At 47.5% G+C, this 21,355-nt stretch overlaps 3 protein-coding genes across 7 annotated transcripts; all 3 read right to left on the bottom strand.

Moving 5' to 3' along the window:
* Positions 1-70: 70 nt before the first annotated feature.
* Positions 71-4,026, bottom strand: tbrg4 (transforming growth factor beta regulator 4). Of its 3 annotated transcripts, none has more exons than XM_057044415.1 (11): positions 3,922-4,026; positions 2,984-3,491; positions 2,571-2,891; positions 2,284-2,458; positions 2,032-2,189; positions 1,844-1,954; positions 1,631-1,775; positions 1,269-1,511; positions 1,038-1,149; positions 824-938; positions 71-493 (listed from the first exon to the last, which is right to left on the bottom strand). In XM_057044415.1, exons 2-11 carry the CDS (start codon positions 3,401-3,403, stop codon positions 392-394), a joined length of 1,902 nt encoding a protein of 633 aa, XP_056900395.1. In that variant the 5' UTR covers positions 3,404-3,491; positions 3,922-4,026; the 3' UTR covers positions 71-391. The 3 variants fall into 3 exon arrangements, with proteins under 3 accessions (XP_056900395.1, XP_056900396.1, XP_056900397.1); XM_057044416.1 differs by having other exon boundaries at positions 3,788-3,965; XM_057044417.1 differs by lacking the exon at positions 3,922-4,026 and adding an exon at positions 3,590-3,751.
* A 344-nt stretch (positions 4,027-4,370) lies between these two features.
* Positions 4,371-13,330, bottom strand: LOC130532097 (DENN domain-containing protein 3-like). 3 transcript variants are annotated; one of them, XM_057044413.1, is made up of 28 exons: positions 12,912-13,330; positions 11,842-11,983; positions 10,752-10,944; positions 10,552-10,635; positions 10,353-10,468; positions 10,131-10,255; positions 9,947-10,058; positions 9,756-9,875; positions 9,590-9,688; positions 9,367-9,486; positions 9,171-9,286; positions 8,941-9,096; positions 8,769-8,865; positions 8,587-8,690; positions 8,328-8,512; positions 8,080-8,239; positions 7,806-8,001; positions 7,556-7,724; positions 6,982-7,241; positions 6,730-6,900; positions 6,514-6,643; positions 6,278-6,385; positions 6,026-6,165; positions 5,641-5,801; positions 5,434-5,570; positions 5,108-5,220; positions 4,717-4,851; positions 4,371-4,642 (listed from the first exon to the last, which is right to left on the bottom strand). In XM_057044413.1, exons 2-28 carry the CDS (start codon positions 11,923-11,925, stop codon positions 4,424-4,426), a joined length of 3,810 nt encoding a protein of 1,269 aa, XP_056900393.1. In that variant the 5' UTR covers positions 11,926-11,983; positions 12,912-13,330; the 3' UTR covers positions 4,371-4,423. The 3 variants fall into 3 exon arrangements, 2 of the variants coding, with proteins under 2 accessions (XP_056900393.1, XP_056900392.1); XM_057044412.1 differs by lacking the exon at positions 12,912-13,330 and having other exon boundaries at positions 11,842-12,033; XR_008952260.1 differs by lacking the exon at positions 12,912-13,330 and having other exon boundaries at positions 4,504-4,642; positions 5,074-5,220; positions 11,842-12,035.
* A 144-nt stretch (positions 13,331-13,474) lies between these two features.
* Positions 13,475-21,197, bottom strand: LOC130532098 (solute carrier family 45 member 4-like). The gene is given in 15 exon segments (XM_057044414.1): positions 13,475-14,723; positions 14,726-14,905; positions 15,014-15,082; positions 15,265-15,395; positions 15,488-15,568; positions 15,683-15,782; positions 16,122-16,241; positions 16,319-16,567; positions 16,660-16,803; positions 16,881-17,506; positions 17,717-17,896; positions 17,979-18,167; positions 19,532-19,760; positions 19,846-19,903; positions 21,040-21,197. Coding segments are annotated over 13 exon segments (2,394 nt in total). The 5' UTR covers positions 19,746-19,760; positions 19,846-19,903; positions 21,040-21,197; the 3' UTR covers positions 13,475-14,612.
* Between the last annotated feature and the right edge of the window lie 158 nt (positions 21,198-21,355).

Here is a 21,355-nt window from a genome sequence, read left to right as displayed (position 1 = left end):
TGAGCCAGAATCCACGGGGGCCTTTGCTAATGCACAACACCAATGATCCTCCATCTTTTAGGAATTCAGGTAAATTTTCAATAAAATGTTTTATTCCAGCACAACACAGATGTTCAGGGACACTTAAATTACTCAAGTCTCTTCACACGCACAAGCGCCACCAGCTTCAGCAACCGTTCTGTTTGGGAAGTTTATTTCCATCTCGCTTGCTCATCATCACCAAGGAAACAGGGAAAGCCCTGTAAGTTGCCAAGGGAACCGGCGTGAGGAATGTGACTTTTTTTATTCCTCTGCACAGTTCCAAGTGGGCATGTGGGCATGTGCACTTCCATTGGTCCCATCTGGTTGTTAAAACTCTCAATCTGTCAAGTCTGCAAATTTCCTCGCCGGCTCACTTGGCCATGTCCTCGGCCACGGCCTTCCCGATTTTGTCCTTTAGGAACGCCACTTTCTGCCTGTCCGTCTTCAGCTCCAGCCATTCGTAATAGGGCACCTGTGTGAGGACAAAAAAAGGGTCAGATCTGATCACATCGATTTAATAACCAAGCGCTTCTGGAGCTAGAGTCCCTCTGAATGGCGGTAAAGATCATGCAGTAAAATCTGAGGGCTGCTACTGTTCACTAATCGTGCTGTTCTAAATGAGAGAGGGGGAGCTTAGCCTGAGTCGAGATAAGGCTGAGCTGCAACTAGAGCTCTATTTATACCACAGAGTGCAGCAGAACCCACCTGACTCTTAGCTCTGCCACAGTGTTACATCTGCAGCATGTTCTCTTATTTATCTCAGTCTGATACGCAACACATAAAGAACCGTGCCTCGCCGTACCTCCACCGTGATGAAGCCGGCCAACTGCAGGTGTCTCTTCATCATGGCGAAACGTCCAAGAAGGTCTCGGCTCTTTGAGCAGAAGTTGGGAAACTCCCAAGCCAAGAAAGCAAGTCTAAAAACAAAGAGCAAAAATGAACGGACCAGTGAGCAGAGAGCATAGAGAGGAACCTCTGAAGCACCCAGGCAAGAATGGTTCTCCGCTGTGACTCACCTCCGAGCCCCTTCAGGTAAAAACTGGGCTCCTCCGCCACTGGGGAGATGAGGGGCTTTAAGTGTTGTTAGTCCAACTGGTTTGTTGTCATAATCCACAACCAGCTCACCCTCTGATTCAAAGAGGCAACATCAGTCAGAAATATGTTCCCCAGCTCAACAGTCACCAATAATTTTGCAGATTAAAGGCGACTAAAGGATTTTCTGCATCGGAATAACAAACCAGTCTTACCAATGGTCCACCCGTATACAGTGCTGACCCCAGTGCGCAGAGCCTCTGTCTTCCCCTCCACCAGACTCTGTAAGGTCTCTCTCAAGCTGCTCTGCATGGGTGTGAGAGTGGAGCTGGTCCCCGGGACAGAGAGGGAACTCAAGCAGGGCGAGGGGTCCGTGGAACCTGGAAACTCCAACTGGAGAGTAGCAGCGATGTGGAGGAGCTTCAGCTGATAATTCTCCACTCGAGCTGGACTCGACCCTACAGAGGACATAACAACGGCTCAATATGTTGACATAAGGGACAGAAGGGATTCACGGGTCACTGCCCTCTGCTGAGAAATATTGGGATTGCAGCTCACAATCTTCAGTGTTCCTTACCTGACAGTTTGCTAACGTGGCTCTCTTGCATCAGTGGAATGAGGTACTGGGGTCTGGCCTGTTGCAGCACACAGAGAGACCAAACTACATCCGTCAGCAGCAACGGCTCCATGGCTGGCAGCGCGTCCACGAGCGCAGGGTGTACCTTCACACGACATATTGCACTCAGCGAAGGGCGCAGAAGGTATCGTTTGAGACTACAGTCACCAGTACCTTGCTAAAGAACTCTTCTCTTTTGCTGGGCTGGAAGTTCAGTCTGGCAAACGCCATGAGCAGGTTGCAAAGCTGGGCGGTGCTGTAGTTCTGACTCTTTGCTATGTAGTGCTGGTGGAAAAGTGTTGGAGGTGAGTCAAACATCGGGGGGGAGGGGGGAGAAAACCAACAATCCGAGCTCAACCGACCTCTGCAAAAGCCTCAAACAAAGGAAAGTGGAGCCATTTGAGGAAGCCCAGTGATTTAGCACAGCGTGTGACATCGACGGGGTTGAGCAGAGGAACCCTCGGTACCAACTCTGAGGCCATTCGCTGAAACACCTGAGAATGGTGGAAATTCAGCTTTCCTGTAAAGCAACAGAGGCGCCGGTTTGTTGTAAATACAGACTATAATATGACAGTGTGGAGAAAGTTGTGTGTTCTGCACATTTTTGCTGTTACCATATGCAAAAGCCATATCCAGCATGAGCTCAGTGGTGAAATCTGATGGCGGCTTCTGCAGAAGATGGTAAGAGAGCGCTCGTAGCAGCGGGACAGACCTGCGCCTCTGGACGGCCAAAGACACGCAGACTTTACGGATCTCTTCTGCCGTAAAGTTTTCTGAGAGTTCCAAAGCCTGTAAAGACAAAGATCCTTCGTCATAGAGTGAGATTACCTGTGTGTGTGTGTGTGTGCGTGTGTGTGAGCATCATGTGATAAGTGAATGTGGGTGTTTGGAACTCTGATACCTTGTCTTCAAGTCTGTCCATTAAAGTAGGAGACATGATTTTTCCATTGGAAATAAGCATACTGAGGGTTTTAGAATCAGCGATTTCAATCCAACGAAGCTCCAGTTGTTTTAAGACGGCGTTCACTATCGCTGCATCCTGCGGGCTCGTCTTGCCCGATCCCCAGTCTATCAGGTGGCCCAGCTGCTTGTAACTCAGCCTGCGGACTCTCCACAGGACCTCAGTCTGGACAGAACTGAGTAAAGACTTAGTAGAGGGACTATCTATAGTCCAGAGCGATCGCAGGACATTCACTAGGGTGCCATTCCACACTAAAGACACCTGAAGGAAAAAGCACACAGGAAATGCATTTAAACATGTCAGGACAACATTAGAGTGTCAACCTATCATATCTGATGATCTTTACTTCTCACTTTCTGAAACAGGGTATTTGTCATATCCAAAAACCTTGGATCTGTCATCACTTGAGGTTGTTCTTCCAAGTTGCCTTTCATCCTCATTAACAGCTGTGTGTATTTAATCAGAGCACAAGCTGCCTGGTTGCTATTTCTTCCATGCTCTGCCCAAGCCAGCAAGATGTCCTCTGGTACCGTTGCCTTATCTAACAAGTTATCCAGCCGAGTCTGGGTGGGCATATTGGATAAGACGTCCTCTTTGACATTCGTGCTTCCTTCACACATTAACCTCTCTGTGGTCCATTGCCATGCTGGAGCCCTGCGCACCTCCGCTGGCCCAGCAACAGTTAGGGGCAGGCGTGCAACAGCAACAGCTGGAGCCTGACAGGAGGCCCTGCAGAGCAAACGGGCACATCTGCCCATGAGTCGACCTGCCATTGGGTCCGAGCGATGAAACCGTGGCCACAGACAGGAGGAGGAAGGCGTTTGACCGTCAGGCAGTAGGAGTCAACATCCCTCTTTCAAACTAAATGAACAAGGCGACCAGAAAAACAGTTCAACAAGGTTAGAACAGAACTAAACTTAAATAACTCAAATAACAACGAGACAAAGATTTTGCAGCACCGTTTAAATGGTCCCACCAGTGACCCGGCAAGATAAACCGTTTAACATTCAAATCTGTGTTTGCGTCATGCAAACTAAACGAGACACATGTAAGAAAGACGCTATCAGATTAGGTTTGTGTTATCTCTTGATAGTTGTATAAACTATAACATTTATCGTCCCCGGTGCTGCCGTTACGTGTTCACGTTAAATTCTGACCTTGTCGCAGACAGGAAGACGTGCTCATTAAATCGCGCTGAATGACAACAATAATAACTGTCGCACATTTCAACTGTAAATGCACAATAAACTAACCGTGACACCTCCGACTCGTAAAATCTAGCAAATCTTACCTATATTTAATGATAAATTAGTTAGAAGTGCTTCACATGGAGAGATGTGTCAGGAAATGTCGCATGAAAATGACGTCACTGGCCGGTGTCACGTGACCCACGGACTATGCGGTAATTGGCTCGTTTTGACACCAAAAGGAGTAAACGCGATAATGACGAGACGTGTTAAAGTTGTATTTTATTTATATGTAACATTTTCAATGTCATTCCATTAGAAAGGAAAACTCACAAGCAAAATTCCAAATCAATATCTTTGCCAAATATATGTCGGAATTAAAGGTCAGGAATCACTTGTTTATTTGACCGTTTTTCAACTACAAAAACTATAGCAGCGATATAAACGACAGCAGTAGCAATGTTTTTCTTTACAACTTTATTCATTTTCAATTTTTATAATTTCTTCCACATCTATTCAAAATCCTAATGTTACATATGAGACAAAATGAAAAAGGACACCCCCCCCCCCCCCCCCCCCCTTTCTCTCTACATGCATTTAAGATCTTTACTCGACATTCCAGATGGCAATCTTGCCATCAAGCCGTGTGGAACCACTCAGGATGTAGCGGTCCTCAGCCGAGCACAGTGTCTGGATGCTGTCTCTGTGGGCCTGCAGCTCTTTTGTCACACTGCAGCTCTCTGGGTCCATCACCATCACCAGACCTCTCATCTGCCCCTCATATTGACATGTGACATCACCGCTGCCATTGCAGCCCACCCATACCTGCAATGAGGGGAGGACATCGAGGACAGGTGGCAGTTGAGAATGGACATTTACCTTCCTATCCTCAAGCATACCTGGTTCTTAACTTGAATCATACAGGTGATTCCCGAGGCCCCAGGCAGGGAGATTCTCTGGGAGGTACATCTGTGGTCAGGGTGCCAGAGAAAAAGCTGTCCTGAGTCTGTGCATCCCGCCCACAGCTGTCTTCGCTGGAAAAAGTCCACACAAACACTGGCTATGGGCAAAGAATTTTTAAGAGGGTGGTGTCTGATCACACATGGTACGTGCACAAAAGTGGGCCTGGTAGCCGCTCTTTTGAGCTGCAGCATAACAGTAGTCAAATTCAAAGCATTTAGCTACTTATTTTTTGCATGAATTACTGCATGTAATATAGACTGAATGGCCTGTTAAAGCACCAAGTGACCGCTAACCTGCTGATCTGATAGCCAAGGACCACAAAGTCACCTGTGGGATAAAAATGAAGCAGCTGAAGTTACTTCCCCGTAGATCTTCAGGGAGGGATATTCTTCTTTGTGGGATCCCGCTCTTGTTCAGTTCCACAATGCTGTCACTACAACCTGTGCACGCACACACACACACACACCACACACACACACACACCACACACACACACACACACACACACACACACTGCAGTGACATTCATTAACCACACCTTGTCTAACCTATCACATACCAGTGGTATCACGCTACCTCTCAGTGCAGAAAAATAACATTTAAGTAAAATACCACTTATTTGATGCTGTTGGGAAAGAGATAAAAGCACCTACAACACCACAGCGTACTGTTGTGGACCTGGATGGAGGACAGACGGTCACAGCTAACGAAGTGCTGTCTCCTGACTTTGAGACTGACTGAGTCCCACTGCAGAACCGTCCCGTCACAGCTGCAGGAGAATGTCTGCTGACTGGAAAATAAAGGTTCTTGTTGAGTTGCACACTTAGGTCACAAAAAAACATAAAAATTAAATTCTCTACCTGTAATGTCCACCCCCGGGTTCAGCTGTGAGTCCAGTCACTTCATGTCTGTGTTCCGTCAGCTGTTTGTTGCAGGACATGCTCTGAGTGTCAATGATGTAGATGATGGAGTCCTGAGAGCCAATCCAAACTTCACCGTGGACCAATCCCAGCATGCAGTTCTACACAAATATTTGGCACATGGGTCTATCTGAACTGAATAAATTCTATCCATTTCTGGACAAGGCTGCCTGCTAGCTTAGACCCTTTAAAAATAAAAGAATAACTTAACATAACAGAACATAACCTCTGCACTGCTTGGTTACTGTAGAGAAACATACTGCCTACATTACCCACAATGCAGTTGTGTAGTAATTGTAGTAACTGTACTGCAGTGCTCCCTCACCAGCTGCGACTCCCCAACCTGGATGCAGTCTTGCAGCATGGACCAGGTGGATGCATCAAACACCACCACTCTGCCCCCCTCCAGGGCCACCCACAGTTTGGGGTTCATCTCGTTTCCTGAGTCACTACAGGTCAACTGACCTGCGAGAGACGAGGGGGAGACGCGTCAGGTAAAACCGCTTTCCTGTCAGTTGAAGGGACATTAAATAAGTAATAATAATAATGTTATAATATGATATGTAACAGCTGATACCTGGGGTGTAGAGCAGCACTTTTACATTCTGAGGTTCGGGAAGGTTGAGTGATGGGTTAATCTTGTGTTTCAGCATCTCTGAGGTGGTTTGAGTCACCGTCATGGAAGCTGGTACAATGTAATAGGATGGAGAGACAAAAGGTTAAGAGTTGCTTAAAGAAACTTCTGCCTAATAGCAATGATGAAGATCAATAAAATCAGATGATGTTTTTGTGTATTTAGAGAACAGAAAAGACCTTCATGGATGATCTTGTCAAAATAGGCTAACTTGGAAGCAGCGACGATGGGTTTGTGGTTCTGCGGGCAGCCCATGACAGCATCCATCAGCAGGACATTGGTCAGAGCCTGGGCCATATACTGAGGGTCCTCAGGAGACCAACAGGGATGTAACATTAAAGGCCTGAGCAGATCACACCAGCTAGGAAACCTTTTTTGAGCAGATTTCAATGTACCTTGTGTTGGTCGGCCATCTTTCTCCCGGCCCACATCTCTCGAACCAGAAGGTCCCAGAGTTCAGTCTCTGTTTTCAGGTTGGCCTCAAACACCTCGGGCCTGCTGGAAGTGCGGATACGAAGGGAGGGAATACGGACCAGCAGAAAGGGAGCGGTGGCTATTTTCACAGCCTTCACAGAAACAAGAGAGGCCTTTATGCAAACAGAGCGGCGTTGTGGAGAGAATCCCACCACAGACGAGCGATGTCTGACCTGTATGTCCCGGAACTTTGTGATTTCAAGGAAGCCCGGCTGTCCCTGAGTGAGCACGAACAGCCGTTTCTGAGTCATAGCAATTTTACCAACGCCGCAGGAGGTCTTGACGCAGGACGAGAGCTTGTAGACGCACTCGTTATCGTCGAGACGATCTATGACCTCTGAGGGCAGGCTGACGTGCCGTGCCTCAGCTTCTGCCTCCTTCCAGGAGGTGTAGAACACCCGGAACATTTCAGGTTCTACCTGTTTGCTCTGGGCTGGGATGAACAGAGAGAAGGACGCTAGTGAGATACAGTGAGATACAGTGGTCATGTGGTAGGAGATAAGCATCTCAAAGGAGGATTGGAGATTCTATTTATGGCTCTTGCAATTTCATACATGATTGCCTTAAAATCGAATTAAAGCAAAACTTGGGAATTCTATACAGTGACAAACAAGCAAACAAGAAGAGAGCCGTCAGAGTTGGGCCTTTAGGCTTTTGTGCCTCCTCCTCATGAAGAAGCACTAGATTAAACAAGGCTAGCACTGATAAGATCAGCGACAACAAAGAGATCTCTTCGTGGGCAGATACCATCGGCGAGGGCATCGTACAGACGGTGTATGGTTGCTAGGTGCTTCACAATCGCACTCTCCTGGACGCAGCACACAAACTCCTCCAGGCGCAGGGGCTTCCTGGGAAGTTTGAACCTCTTGACGCGGTTGTCAGGCTGCGTCGGCAGCTTCTCGTTCTCACTCTGCACCTGACAGATCCCCACCACGTTAGGTCTCAGGCACTGACTGCGATTTGTGTCAGAAGCAAGGAGGAACCATCCCAGACTGACCTTCAGCAGGAGTCTCTTCAGATCGGTCCGTTTATCCACCAGCTGCCTCTCATCCTCACGGAGGGATTCTACCAGCCATGTGACCAGGCCGGCGGGGAAGATGGACGTGTCCGTCCTGTAGAGGTTCTGGAAGTCAACCAGGGCGTCCAGCCGGCGTGAACACAAGGCGTTGATGAAGCCGCGTAGGAAGAAGAACCTGGAGGTAAAATAGGAGGCTTGTGTTTGCAGCGTTTTGGGATGTGAAATGAACAGAAGCAGTAACCAATGAGAACACCTCGCAAGCAGGGACGGGTTTTCACTTCGGAGGGAGAGAATTTCCTCGTCGAGCCGCTGAATCAAAGTGCAATAATAAGTTTGGGTGGACTGGAAAGACATGGAGGTTGGGAAATCTGGGAGCCTAAACACCGCTACTGGTTTAGGAGAGGATCTAAATGCTACAAAACACAGAGAGAGAGATGGAGAGAACATCGGAATGAGGAGGTGGTGAACAGAGATCTACATAAAGATCCTCTCCAGTCTCACCAGGTTCAGGGGTGAAGATCCCAGCCAGCGAGTTACTCCTGAGGCGGATGGCTTGGTGGGGGACAAGGTTCGGGAGGCTCATGCCCCGCGTCTTTCCTGGCCCGGCCTCCCCAGCCGAGCTCCTCCGCTGGGCTTGAATCTCCTGCATGGTGGGTCTGCGGGAGTCTTCAACCATCGCCTTCATTCTAGACGACGCCAGACACAAACAAGTTCAGGGTGTAAAAAAAGGGAGAATTTATTGGTCGTTTTAAGATCTCACCTTTGCATCTCAGAGCGGCTTCTGAGTTCCACCCGTGCAAAGTTGTCCATCTTCCTGTTGAGCCGATCTCTGAGGAAGGAATGGAAGACGTGTGTCTCCAGCACCTGGAGTGGGACCGGCATCTTCGGATTATGATCCGCTTAAAACTATTCATTTATTCATGATTGCACCTGATTCATCACCTTTCTGTAGAAAGGCTGCTCAGCCGGCTCTCTGGTCTTCAGGAAATCCTCACTGTTGAATACGCGGTGCTCATAGGTCAGGTGACCGCCGACGTCCCTGCATTATACACACGACACACATCGCTCTAATGGAGGAGATCACATCTGGTTTCAAAAGAATGAACCCAGAAACCTGAATATGTTGACCATCAGCTCCAGCGCTATCCTCTGGATCTCGTGGTTGAGCTGCTGCTGCCAGGCTCTTCTCCGCGCCCGCTGCTCGTTGACGTCCGTCGATGTCACGCGCTGACACTGATGCAGGTCAAAGTGGATCTCCAGCGAGGCGCACCTGCAGGAGCCACGTCGTCTACGGTCAGTATGTCGGACAGCAGCGGCGATATGTCATGATGTGACAGCGGGCACCTCTGGGTGAAGCAGTCAGCAGCAGCCAGAGGAACCTCTGGCAGCTCGACAGTCTCAGAACTCGAGGTGGAGACACTTCCATCGTCAATGTTGACGAGGATCAGGTCGTCCGTTTCCTGCAAGGTCATCAGCATTTTTTTCTTCAAAGTCCTGCGACGGACATTCTTGCTTTTTTGTTGTACGCTTGTTCACTCACTGCAGCGACCTCCTCAAAATGGCGGACATGGCAGCCCATGAGGAGGGCGGTAGGAACCATGAGAAAGTCCAGCATGCTCCTGGAAAGCACGGGAACGTAGGGCTGCTGCCAGGACAGAGGCTGGATGGAAGGAATGTGGGAAAGATGAAGACAATTGAGTCCAGGGAGAAGTACAGCGGATTGAAGCGAACATCTGCGGCACAGTTACGAAAACCAGGCAGACCTGCAGGAAGAGCAAGAAGCTCTCGGCCACCAGCGTGAGTCTCGCAAAGTCAGCAGAGAAGAGCACGAGCCGCTGCTCCTGCAGGAGGCAGGACAGAACCTACAGAGGAGGACAGAGACGAGGGTTACGGACGGGCTGACGAGGAGACGACCGGTGCGCCCGATACCTGCAGCAGCTGCCGCGGCTGGAAGCAGAGGAGGGGCAGGTGGAGGTCTAAATCCACCACTGGGTGGTCCTTGTCTTCTCTGGACGGCAACATGATGGTCAGAGGATGCAAATGAAACATCTGCGAAACACACAGCGTTGGAACTGACACTTTACTGTCTTTATGAGGCCCGCTAGGTTATTGAGACACACCAAATGCAAGTGTCCAGGCGGGGGGATGGGCACGAGGGCCAGTTTGGCTGCAAACTCCTCCAGCAATTCCTCCATGTCTGACAAGCGTGAGGTTCTCAGCTGGATAGAGAGACTAACAAACAAACAAATATGCGGCAGGCGTTGGTCCAGACATGATCAGCCAGCTCGGGCGGCGTTCTCTCACCACGTCAGGCAGTCTTTGAGCGCCGTGAAGTACGGATACTTGGATATTACACAGAAACTGTAGGCAGAGAAGAGAGGAGTCCACCCGCTGGGCCCAGCTCCTTTCTGGGGGAGGGAAGATACTTCCTGTTGAAACAGGAGATGATTTATTTACACACACAGTTTCCAGTTTTTAGCTGTAAAAACAACTGCAGGTGAATTATTTGTTAATCCTTCGGTGTACCAGGACAGGACGGTAGTACTGCATCACCACGCCGTGAGTCTTGTTGCCAAACACGTCAGTGAACACCAGGAAGTGGAACTGTTCGCTCTTCTCTTCTCTGGTTAGGTGAAGTCCATCTGGTGATGAAGGAGATGAGAAAAGCAATAAAAATATGGATATTTGAGCGTTAAAGTGATCAACTGTGTTTACCATCAAATACCTGGGAAGCAGAGTGGAGGTAACGACCTGAGGTCAAGCTCCTTAGGTACGACGACATCTTCGTTTGCTCCGCTTTTATCCTCATCTGGTCGTGTGACATGAGACTTTAATTACCGCTGGAATCGTAGCTAAGGTGATGGAGGACAGGAAAAACGGACTCCTGGAGGTCAACAACGCCACGGTAGCTGCTGGAGAATGTACCTTGGCCCAGAGCTCCTGCAGCTGAAGGCGGTTGGTTCCTCATCCTCCTATGAAGGGACCGCCTCTTCTTCCCGTGTGACCTCACCGCCGACCCCTCTGCTGATGGGCCGCTGAAGAAGGGGGGAGCCAGGACGTGCAACACCTCCGGCTCCAGCAGGGGGCGCTCTTGAGACCCATCGCTGTTAAACTGAGCCTGTGGAAGTGATGACAGACGCTGTGCGTGAAGCTCGCCAGTGCCCGCTCTGTACCCACAACCATCTGCCCCATATCCAGATGAGCCAATCACTTTGTGCTCTTCCTTTCTGCTTTTCTGTGTGCTGCATACACAGAATACGTTTTAGGGTGTGAAGGAAACACCTTATGCACGTTTCAGATGATCGATCTGTTCCAGGCCACCTCTGTGTGTCAACAATGCACCATAAATGTGAAAAGTATGATACATGTGGCCAGGTAGGCATCACATCCATCACAAATGTTGGGAGACATGAAAAGAATTCCTGTGGCATTAATGTGATGTTTTTGTGATATGAACCCTGAGAGCATCCTGCGAGTAATGAGTTGTTTAAATCAGTTTAAACAGTATATCGCAGCATTTTTGTTAAAAAAAATACACAAGTGCCATAGAATGTTTAATGTCGTTGAATGAAATGGAATTTACTCATTTATATTAATTATTGTTTATTGCATCAACCTCCGTTTTAAATTTTTGAATGGGTATGAATGGGGGAAAAACTCCATGACATCATTTCCTGCCATTACCTACCTAGAAGACATTTTATACTACTGCATTTGACGAGTAGTTTGGGGTTCACTTTTGCCTCTAATATATCTGAATAAGGAATCGTCTTTTTGTCTGTGTTAATTTTCCACATCTTCCACATTTGTTGACGTCTGCCGAGCCTGAACATCGATTAGTCGGAGGCGTTCCATTGACACACATGCGTTAAAGACGTCTTTGTGTTCTCTGAGAGAACCGACAACAGCCCGTCTCAGTCTGCAGAGGGAGGCCTTTATTTCTGGAAGTTTCTCCCACTGGGCCACAACTTGAAGGCCGTCCTCTGACTGACTCTTTGTGTGTGAGCGCAGATACCTGGTGGATGTCAGCGAGTTTGTCCTCAGACGCTCCCAGAAGCACGCAGGCCTCCAGCAGCAGAGGAGGCACGCGGTCCGCCATCACTGACCTCACAGGTCCAGTCAGACCGGCGGAGCTGCCCGCGGGACCAGTCCGAGTGCTGCAGACATGAGCAGACATTCATCCCGTCTTCATCCTCCAGCATGACAACTGTCACGCATTTACCGCTAATGTGCGTGGATCTGGAAGCATGTCGTCAAAGCTTTGATTTCTAAGTGACGAGTCCATTCGATCCCCCCCCCCCCCCATCTCACACACACTCGGGTAATCTGTCATATATCATATTAGAACTGAAAGTGATGTTTAATATCTATTGAAACCAGCAAAACTAGGTCTCGTCTTGACTGTTATTCGCTGTCATAACTTTTCTGCAGTCTTGCGGTTTTTGGTTGCCGTGGTAACAGTTCCATAAACAACCTCTGCTCATAATACTCAATGATTAGTAGACAAGGGGGGGGGGGGGGGGGGTGGGGGGGGGGATGATCAGCCGTTCTTGTAAGAGGTTATCAAGTTTGCCATGATGTGTTATAGATTTAAGGATACTGGTGCTGAATTAGAATTTGTGGATCTGTATAAAAACAACAATATGATTTAAAATAAAAATCATAATCTTGATTAACTGAATGAGCAAATCAAGGAACAAACCATTTTCATTTTGGATAGTTAACACAGATGAATATGTGACTAAAATCACCAGGATTAACCGGGTTTATCTCAAACACGTGTATCTGAGGTTTACAGGTGGGAGACTTTATTGTCATTTCAGAGAAATCGTCCTTATTAAACCTGTCCCACCCAACCGTCACATGATGCGACAACAGGTCAAATTCCACGGACGTTGTTTCAGGTGACACATGGAAACCTTACAATGAAGGGACTGACGTCATTTCATTGTAAAAAAAAAACAAAAAAAACAAACAAAAAGAAAAACACAACAACAACAAAAAACCTCCGGTTACTTAAAAGCTGGTGAGTTTATCTGGAACAAACCGAGTAAACAGCGTAAATGAGCGTCAGTTTAAACCGACCTGCTAAAGTTGCGTCCTCCTCCTTCTCCGGAGCTCCACGCGCGACTCCGGCTGCAGCAGCGCGCGGGGGCCCCATCTTTACTGCCCGACACGCGCGCCGGTGACGTCACTCAACAATGCACGTGGTGAATTTAATAATAATAGCAAAATAGTACGTTTGGATTCTAATATATTATATACTGATATTTTACGGTGTGTATCTAAAATTTAATATTATATATTTTTTTCAATTATAACTGCGTTCAAATAAAACATCTAAAATTCTACTTGTCCCCGTTGTAATAACTCACGTTGGCCTGAGGGCGGCGACAAAACGGTGACTTTCATGGTCCCGTCAAAGAGATAATCTTTATTATCTTGAGACTAATTTCAGCGGGCAAAACAAAACACCATTTGGAGGAATTCGTTTTAAACTTCAATGAAATCATCAGGATGCAGGTTATGTGGCATGGATTTGACAGCACCTGATGACCGTTTATTAAACATGTTATAGAAGAATCGCAGGCCATGAGATCATGTGACACCAAGTGTAGATGATGTCAATTAGATGTAGACACGGGGTATTATCATGGCACTTTTACTCTATAAGTGCATCCTCTTTTTAATGTATGTAACAAATACAGCAACAAAGCAGCAGCCAAGACATTTCATATGATTATTTTACATGTTTGTGCTCCTGTTCAAACAGAAATCGGTTGTTCAAAACTGAAAAAAGTATATAAATGTAGCAAAAAGAAAGTGAAGTTGAATTATGGAATGAGAAGACAGATGGATCAGAGCTCTCTCCTCTCTGCAGTTGTGGTCCTCTGACAAAAATGTTAAAACTAAACATTCCTCTGGAAGAATATTGGTTTACTTTGATTTACTGGACTGGTTGAAGTGCTCAATACTCAAACACAAGAAAAAAAAAAAATCACAAAATTATGTAACCAACAAAAAGGCACTTTAAAAATTAAACAGCAGGCCCAGAAAATAAATAAAGGCAGAAGACACAGCAGCACAATGGACCACATTCATGATTTACAGTGGACACTAACGCGGAATAAGGTCAATTGTCTACATACTTTCCCTTTAATATTGGAAATTAAAGCCAGAGAATGATGACGTCTATAGATTGTGAGTATGTTGCTACAAAAATAGATGCCAAATAAATGTGCCACTGTGCAGTGAAACTACTGAAGGTTGAACAGGACCTGGCATTAGTCAATAATTCAGATAATACAGTATACTTATTCTTTTTTTTTCTCTCCAAAAGACAACTTCCATACACAACCACACCTTATATAATCTCTATAAAGATTTTGCTGTTTAAAATAAGTGTATTATATTGTTTGGAAACTTCTTGGCGTGTAGAAAAACACGATATATTAACGTATTTCTCCAAAAGATGTGTGTAAATTCAGTCCAATAACACATTCACATGATCCTGATCCCTCACACGTGGCTTTATTCTGCAGCGTCAGAGTGAAGGGAAAGTTGGGAAATGGGACAGAAAGTGCTCCGTGTTCTTAACAACGGTGTCTCTGCAGGAAATATTTGGGTTTCTGTGGATAACGGAACCTGGCTGGTGTGTAACCTGAGGTAGTAACAGGACAAAGAGAGCAGCTCTTTGTCAGTCCTCCAGAAAACAGGATCTTACCCAACTGCATGTCTTCAAAAGAAGCGTCACTTCCTGCTGCTCTTCGGACGGAGCTGCACAGTTCAGGTGACAGACTGGTTCCCTGTTGTCTTTAAGTTGACTCCATCTCTGACCTTTAGAAGGACCAACTTCAACTCACTGCTACTTTCTGCATGTGAGTCGGACTCCAGGGTAAATCCTCAGAGGCCTGGTCCTGCTCCGAGCTGGTGGGATCCACATCGGGATAAATAACGAGGAAACAGGCGGCGAGGAATCCAAGGAAGGAGCCCCCGGAGGCCACTGCAGGGATGACACGCACGCTGCCGACTGCTTCCACCACCAGAGCAGATGCAACCAAAATCTGACTGATGTACACCTAAAAACAGAGTTCAGCTGCTGTAATCACGCTCTGCAAAGACACGTTATCTCTGCACAAACACCCAGATGTGTCTATTTCAACTCAAACTGGAGCGAGAATGTTCACCTGACAGGTCAAAATAGCACAGTCGATGCCAAAACCTCTTCTAGTGTTTGCTGGACTGTGATGAATGTACTGGAAAGAGGAAGAAACTGTGGTTATTTACACACCAATAACTGTCGATAACAGAAGAGATTAAAGACAAAGAGCAAAGGCATTACATCAAACTTCACTGGCAAGACCAAAAGATTCAGTTGAGTTCTCCTTGTGCTACACAGCAGCGAGACTAATGTGCGTGGAAGCGTGTATGGACAAACCTCCTTGATTTCATGGTACTGCCCCAGTAATGCGTAGGGACAGTAGGAGATACTCATGGAGATGACGCCCATGCTGCTGATCATAACCATGGCAACATAAACATTAGGGAAGATAGCCATGACTGCAGTTCCTTGGATGGAAAGATACAAAAGAAAACATGCATTAAATCTGCTGCAGTGAGTTCAACTAGAGGCGGATGGTGGCTAATTACTAGCGACTGACCTACTGCGAACACCAGCGTTCCAACGATGTAGATAACTTTGATGCTTAGATCAAAATTATCCAGGTATTTCTGAAGGATTGCTGCAACCGTGGATGAGGAGGGAGACAGAAAGATAGATGTTGCTGAATCAGTGTACGGGCGTGGCAGTAACAGAAGGAACGACCATCAAATCTATAAATGCAACAATTGGCTACCGGAGCAGACAGCAGCAGTAGCAGCATAGACCACCAGGCCCCAGCAGCCCATCTGAACTCCTCTGTTGTAGTTCTGCAGTTCTGTGGAGTTGGCTGGAGCCTGAAGAAGAAACTTCAGCATCACTGGAAATGAAGTTAATGATGACCGATGATATCGAGGTGTGATAATCCCAATATTCAACCGAGGTCTGTCCCAGATTCTCATCATCTTAGAAGCTTTTGAGGCTGTAGAATCTGAGATATCAGACCAGCGTTTTCTATGTAAACGCATCTGTTTACTCAGAGATTTGTTCTATAGCGCACAGTTTAGCGGGCCTGTGCTTGTTCAGGGATTAGATATTTAATCTCAAGCTAACTTGAAGGTTTATGGATGTATTGGCCATTTTCCTGTTATGCTCACACGCAACAGGAGGCTTCTGTAAAGGGTGTGTGACTGTACCGTAGGGTCTCCATGGTAGATGACTTGGCCCATGAAATCACTATAAAATAAAGCTTCTGCTATAATAGAAAACCAGGTGAGGAGGTGACACAGACACAGTCGCCACAACTGCTTTGGCATCTGCAGAGAACAATAACAGCAATAAGAACAAACAACCATCGAAATGGTCATTTTTTTGTGTCTTTGTTCCACTTCACCCTCATCATGGACAACCAGAGCAGGCGAACTGTTGCTCCCCTGTCAGCTCCCCCCTCATCGATGGAGCTGTCAGAGGACAACGTGCTGGCGGAGAGCTGCAGCTCCCGCCGGTCCAAACGCCGGTGGAGGTCACACAAGTCATTCAGACTGCGGGACGTGACCATCGGCTGCGGGCGCGACAGCGCCGTCCGCCGCAGCCGATAGCGCGGTGACCCCACTCGACCGTAGTAGGAGAAGGTGAACGAGGGCTGGAAAAAGACGTGAAAACAGCCTTTAAACATCTGCATTGACTGCAGTGTCTGGACCATCTGAGAGCTAGGAATGAGTAAATGGAGAGAACCTGTCTGTAGAAGGTGTGAGGATGCGGCCTTGGGGAAGCTGAGGTGCTGGACGGGCGGTTTGTGACCCTGGTGGAGGGGTGAACCTTCACTGCATTGTAGTGACCAGGGGACAAACCAGCACTGGCACCGTTCACAGCCCTGACCTGCTGGGAGAGAAGATGGAACTTTAAAAAAACACCCATGCAACTTGCTCAGCTTCATTTGGAGCTGCTGACCTCACCTGAGGCCAGTCCCTGGAGCCAGAGGGACGAGGGGTGTTTGGGCCGTTCAGCTCAGAACGCTCCGGGACCGGGTCCTGGTCAGTGATGGCGGGTCGTTCGGAGGGAGAGGATAAACTGTTACCACTGTGCGATGCCTTGAAGACATCTTCCAGCTCTGCGCCTGTATCTGGCAAAAAGTGATGCACGTCTGGGTGGAAATGTTGCATGCCTGGGTCAAGGTCGGGATCCATCTCCACTGTGGCATCGGGCATGGCTAAGACCGAATCACTTTTACTGCGCAGTCTGTCAACAGCAAGGAAATCCACCTCTCCCCAAGGCCCTGATTCCCCCTCCTTTTGGGCCACGGGGGCAGAAATGTCCTCCTCTGCAACGGCGTCCAATAAGTTAGCCATGTGGCCAACGGTCAGAGACAGGCTGCTGCTAGATTCCCCACTTTCTGCTTTTATCTGGTTGCCTGGAGTGAACGGCTGCTCAGGAATGCTGAACAAGTGCAGCGTGACGCTGATGATGAAGATGAAGCTGGCAAATAGGAAAAGCACCTGCTCCTGGGATTTAAATGCTCTGCCCAGAGCTGTGCCAGTCCAGTCCAGACCCCCCAGCATGTAGCCTACAGCTCCACCGAGGCCTGAAGACAGATGTGGACAGGGACAGTTAGAAGTCTGCAACCTTCCTATTTAGTATCAGTGTGTTTTTAGCAGTTTGTTCATGATTACAGTGGATTGTTGTTCATTAGCTTCCAAGCTCAACATTCCATGTGCGATGTGGACTAAAATAAGACTAGTGTGTTTACCTCTTAGATTATATACATATATATTTTACAAACTTTGTGTCCTACCAGCAGAGAAGGCATGAATATTCAGTGCCATATCCTGTTCCTCTGTATCAGCAACGTCCAGAAGGTAGGCTCTGATCGGCCCGTCGGCGGCATCAGCAGAGAAATCCAGCACCACCACTCCCAATACGGTGAGGATGATCCCGATTGGCTGGCTGCCTGGTCTATCGCCAAAGGAAAGACCTGTTAGATAATCACAAACAAACATGAACAGAAGGGAGAGCAAGCGATGGCATTTGTTTGGCTGCTTTGAACCCAGGCGTACCGAGTAGTGAACCATTTAAAAACAGGGCTACGCCCAACAGCACGCCGACACACAGGGCCAGGATGAAGGGCCTCCGACGACCCCACCGAAGAACACAGCGATCGCTGGCGGTACCGATCACGGGCGTGAAGACGAGGCCCAGGATGGGACTGAGGAACCAGGTCAAACTGTAATACTGCTCAGGAAGCCCTAAAAAAAAGACAGATAAATGACATTTAAACACATCAAATCCAAGCAGATTTAGAGCACAGAGAGTAGCGTTAGCAACCCGACCAATAAGAAGAGTCCAATAATCAAACTGCGGCGTTAAGACCCGATAGACCATCGTAAAACAAGCTGTTAACGTTTACTCACTCACTCCCCCGTTTGTGACATTTCTCAGGCAGCACCGAGGCCTCATTAAAGCAAAACAGTGGTGGTCTGGGCCAGCACGGCGAGGTGACTGGTTTCCCATGTTCCATTGTTTATATTAGCACAGCGTGTGACGGCTCCTGCCTAACAGAATCACCGGTGCCGTTAAACGCCTTCTTTCACTGATACCACTCAGAGTGGGAGCAGTTGTTCAGATAACGAGCGGCGGTTGCAGAGACGCAGACAGAAACAGGCGAGAAAGCGGTGGAAGCTGCTGCTTAATAGGCCGTGAGAGGGATCCCACCTGTAGGGAAATAAAGAACGGCAGCGTTCTGCTCACACACGTCACGTACTAAAGGGTTAGAAAAGCGGAGGAAAAACAGAAATAACTGCCACGAATAGACAAATCATCAGCATTTTCCACTCCTTTTAGAGAAGTGGACTTAGGTTTCCATGTGATTAGTACTCTGACATGAAGCTAGCCGGTTCTCATGGGAAGTTGTTATCCATCCTGCCCTAGTCTGCCGGGCCTCTCCTCAACATAATACACGCATCTTTACAGTCTCCACTCTCATTCCTCACTGCAGGGTTGTATAATGTCGCTATGGCCAACAGAGCCACCGATCAACTACACATTAACTACAAATGATGGCAGGATTTCTGAAAGTGTTCCTAGCAAACGGGGAACCTTTCCATCATTCAGCGGCAGGCTTCTGTTGGGGCTGTAGCCACACATCAGGGTCAATTATTGCTCATTCAACTTTAGAAAGAAATCTCTTCAAGCTGAAGTTTCTGAATGGGGTTTGCTCCAAAGCTCTGAACATAATCTTTCTTACAATATTGTGAATAGGGAGGAAAACAGAGAGTGAAATGTGCTGTGGTGGACATTCCTGTCATACCTAGTCAGGAAAAATGCCTTTGTTTCATTTTGCTATGGTGGCAAAGCTGACATCTCTGTAGCTCCTGGGAACAACAGCTACACAACGTAGCATTACAGTAACACACACACACACACCTCACGATCAACTGCCGCGTCTAGAGTTCACCCGGTTAGGGCCGCTGCCGCTGCCCTAATCTTAACACCGATGCTTCAACAGGCAACAGTGCAGGCGAAGCGAGGAAAATACCAGCTGCAGCTCCACAGAAACACAGACGGTGAGCGAACATTTGGGAAGGGGAGGAAGGAGCAGCCTCCTTCTTACCTATCTGGAGCAGCACTGGGGTCACCAGAGCTGTCTCCATTGCATAGCAGAACTCCCGTCCAAACATCACGGCTCCGTGCATCACCCAGCGATGCATGGGGATGGGAACACCTCTGCCCCCCTCCTCCTCCGTGTCTTTCTCGCTCTCGCTGTCTTCGGTTTTGGTCCTGGCTGCGAATCCACACACCTCCATCTCCGTTCCTCCTCCTCCCATTGCACGCTGGTCCTTCTGCATGGATCGGATCGTCACACCTTAATGGGTCCAGTTTTAAAGTTTTAAAGAACATAATGTTCATTGTTTTTTGATCACTCACAGTGTATTAGAAGCAGGAGCTTGTGTTTAGCAGTGGCATCTCTCCTGGTCAGCACCTCCTGGCAAAAACAGTCACAAACACCAAGAGGGAGGAGGTAGAAATGTCTTTTATCAGGTGCTCATGACAGTGAGAGGCCGGTGCAGGCTGCCCTCCGAAAAAGCTTCAACATTTCAAAATACAGGAAGAGGAGGGAGTAGTCAAAGAGAAGGAAGGAGTTCAGATTACCAGCCCCGAGCACTCCAGGAAATGTGCTGGGCACTGTGCTACAACCTTGCATTCACATTAAATCCATTTTTGGCCCGGACGTGTTGGACACGTCTATGCACGGGAAGGCAAGTGAGATCAAGCAGGGTCAAAACAATAGATCATTGGTGACTCGGTTACACAGCAACCTGCAGCGAGGGTAAAGGGTTAAAGGGTCACACCCGCTGCTCTTAGAGCAGATAAAACAAATAGAAGGGTTGATGTGTTCTAAAGCAAACAGATTTGGGCTCAACACTATCGATTCCTTCAACTGTAAAACACTCCTTATAAAAAGGGTTCTAACGCCACACAATGATCTACAGACCAGATAAACTGTTACCAGATAAAACTGCAGCGATTTAGTTCATCCTCCCTGGGATAAAGTAAGATCTATTAAACCGGAGCCGCGCATAAGTTAATAATTAAACAGCATTTGTTGGATTTTATGTGTCTGACAGGAATGTGAGATGGGTACGAATGTGCTTTTTCAACAGGTTGCGACACGTTTGGATCATCAGGCACCGACCTGTTCACACTTACCTTCTTTATACACCCAATATACTGCATAATAACACTGTATAAGTGTGTGAGGGTGGCTTTTCCCTCTGAATGTGAACTTACGGATAACTACGTGGAATGACAACTTGGAGGCTACAAAGCTAAAATTGGAAAAAAACATTCGGACTTCGCCTTAAAAATAACAAGCTAACCGGTAGCAGTATAACACGCATTTATGCAGGTAGGAGTATTATTTAGGCAGTATTACTATGCATAACAGCAGGTTTGTGCATGACAAAATGCCCTTAAAGACCAAAGGTTAAAGTCCCTCCAGGACATCACTAAAATCTAATCAGCCTTCCACTTCTTATCAATATTTCCTGGCATTAAAATCAAACCAACGCCGATGTTCTGCCGAACTTAACCTCCTGGATAAAAAAAAGTCGAACTCACCTGAGTTCGTTCCACTAACCTAAGCTAAAAGTCATTCCGCATGACGCACGTTGCAATAAGTTGAGAGAACAACTGTAGTTGGGTTAGCAGTGGAGCTAACTACCAGCTAGCTCAGGGTCCCATCTGGTACAGCGCGAGTCAACCTCAGGGGTTTCCACAGTAACGAAAGGGGGCGTGGTCTCACGGCTGCGAACATTACGTTACACTGTAACGTAATGTTACAGGCTTGGACTTCCTGAAGGGGGCGTGGAAATTCAAAGGGTGGCGGTGTATTATGTAGGTATTTATTAATAGGTAATAATAGTTTTTCTATTCA

This window comes from Takifugu flavidus, chromosome 10 (genome assembly GCF_003711565.1).
Source record: "Takifugu flavidus isolate HTHZ2018 chromosome 10, ASM371156v2, whole genome shotgun sequence".
Classification (NCBI taxonomy): Eukaryota; Metazoa; Chordata; class Actinopteri; order Tetraodontiformes; family Tetraodontidae; genus Takifugu; species Takifugu flavidus.
Note: the sequence above shows the minus strand (reverse complement) of the source record. Positions and strands in the feature narration are given on the sequence as shown.

Coding starts and splice junctions, on each gene's coding strand:
- tbrg4 (XM_057044415.1), bottom strand. CDS start 3,403: ATGGCAGGTCGACTCATGGGCAGATGTGCCCGTTTGCTCTGCAGGGCC. Junction 2,190..2,283: donor GGATATGGCTTTTGCATATG/GTAACAGCAAAA, acceptor GTTGCTTTACAG/GAAAGCTGAATTTCCACCAT. Junction 1,512..1,630: donor CCACGTTAGCAAACTGTCAG/GTAAGGAACACT, acceptor TGTCCTCTGTAG/GGTCGAGTCCAGCTCGAGTG.
- LOC130532097 (XM_057044412.1), bottom strand. CDS start 12,003: ATGTCTGCTCATGTCTGCAGCACTCGGACTGGTCCCGCGGGCAGCTCC. Junction 9,876..9,946: donor CGCCTGGACACTTGCATTTG/GTGTGTCTCAAT, acceptor TGTGTTTCGCAG/ATGTTTCATTTGCATCCTCT. Junction 8,002..8,079: donor AACCCGTCCCTGCTTGCGAG/GTGTTCTCATTG, acceptor TTTTACCTCCAG/GTTCTTCTTCCTACGCGGCT.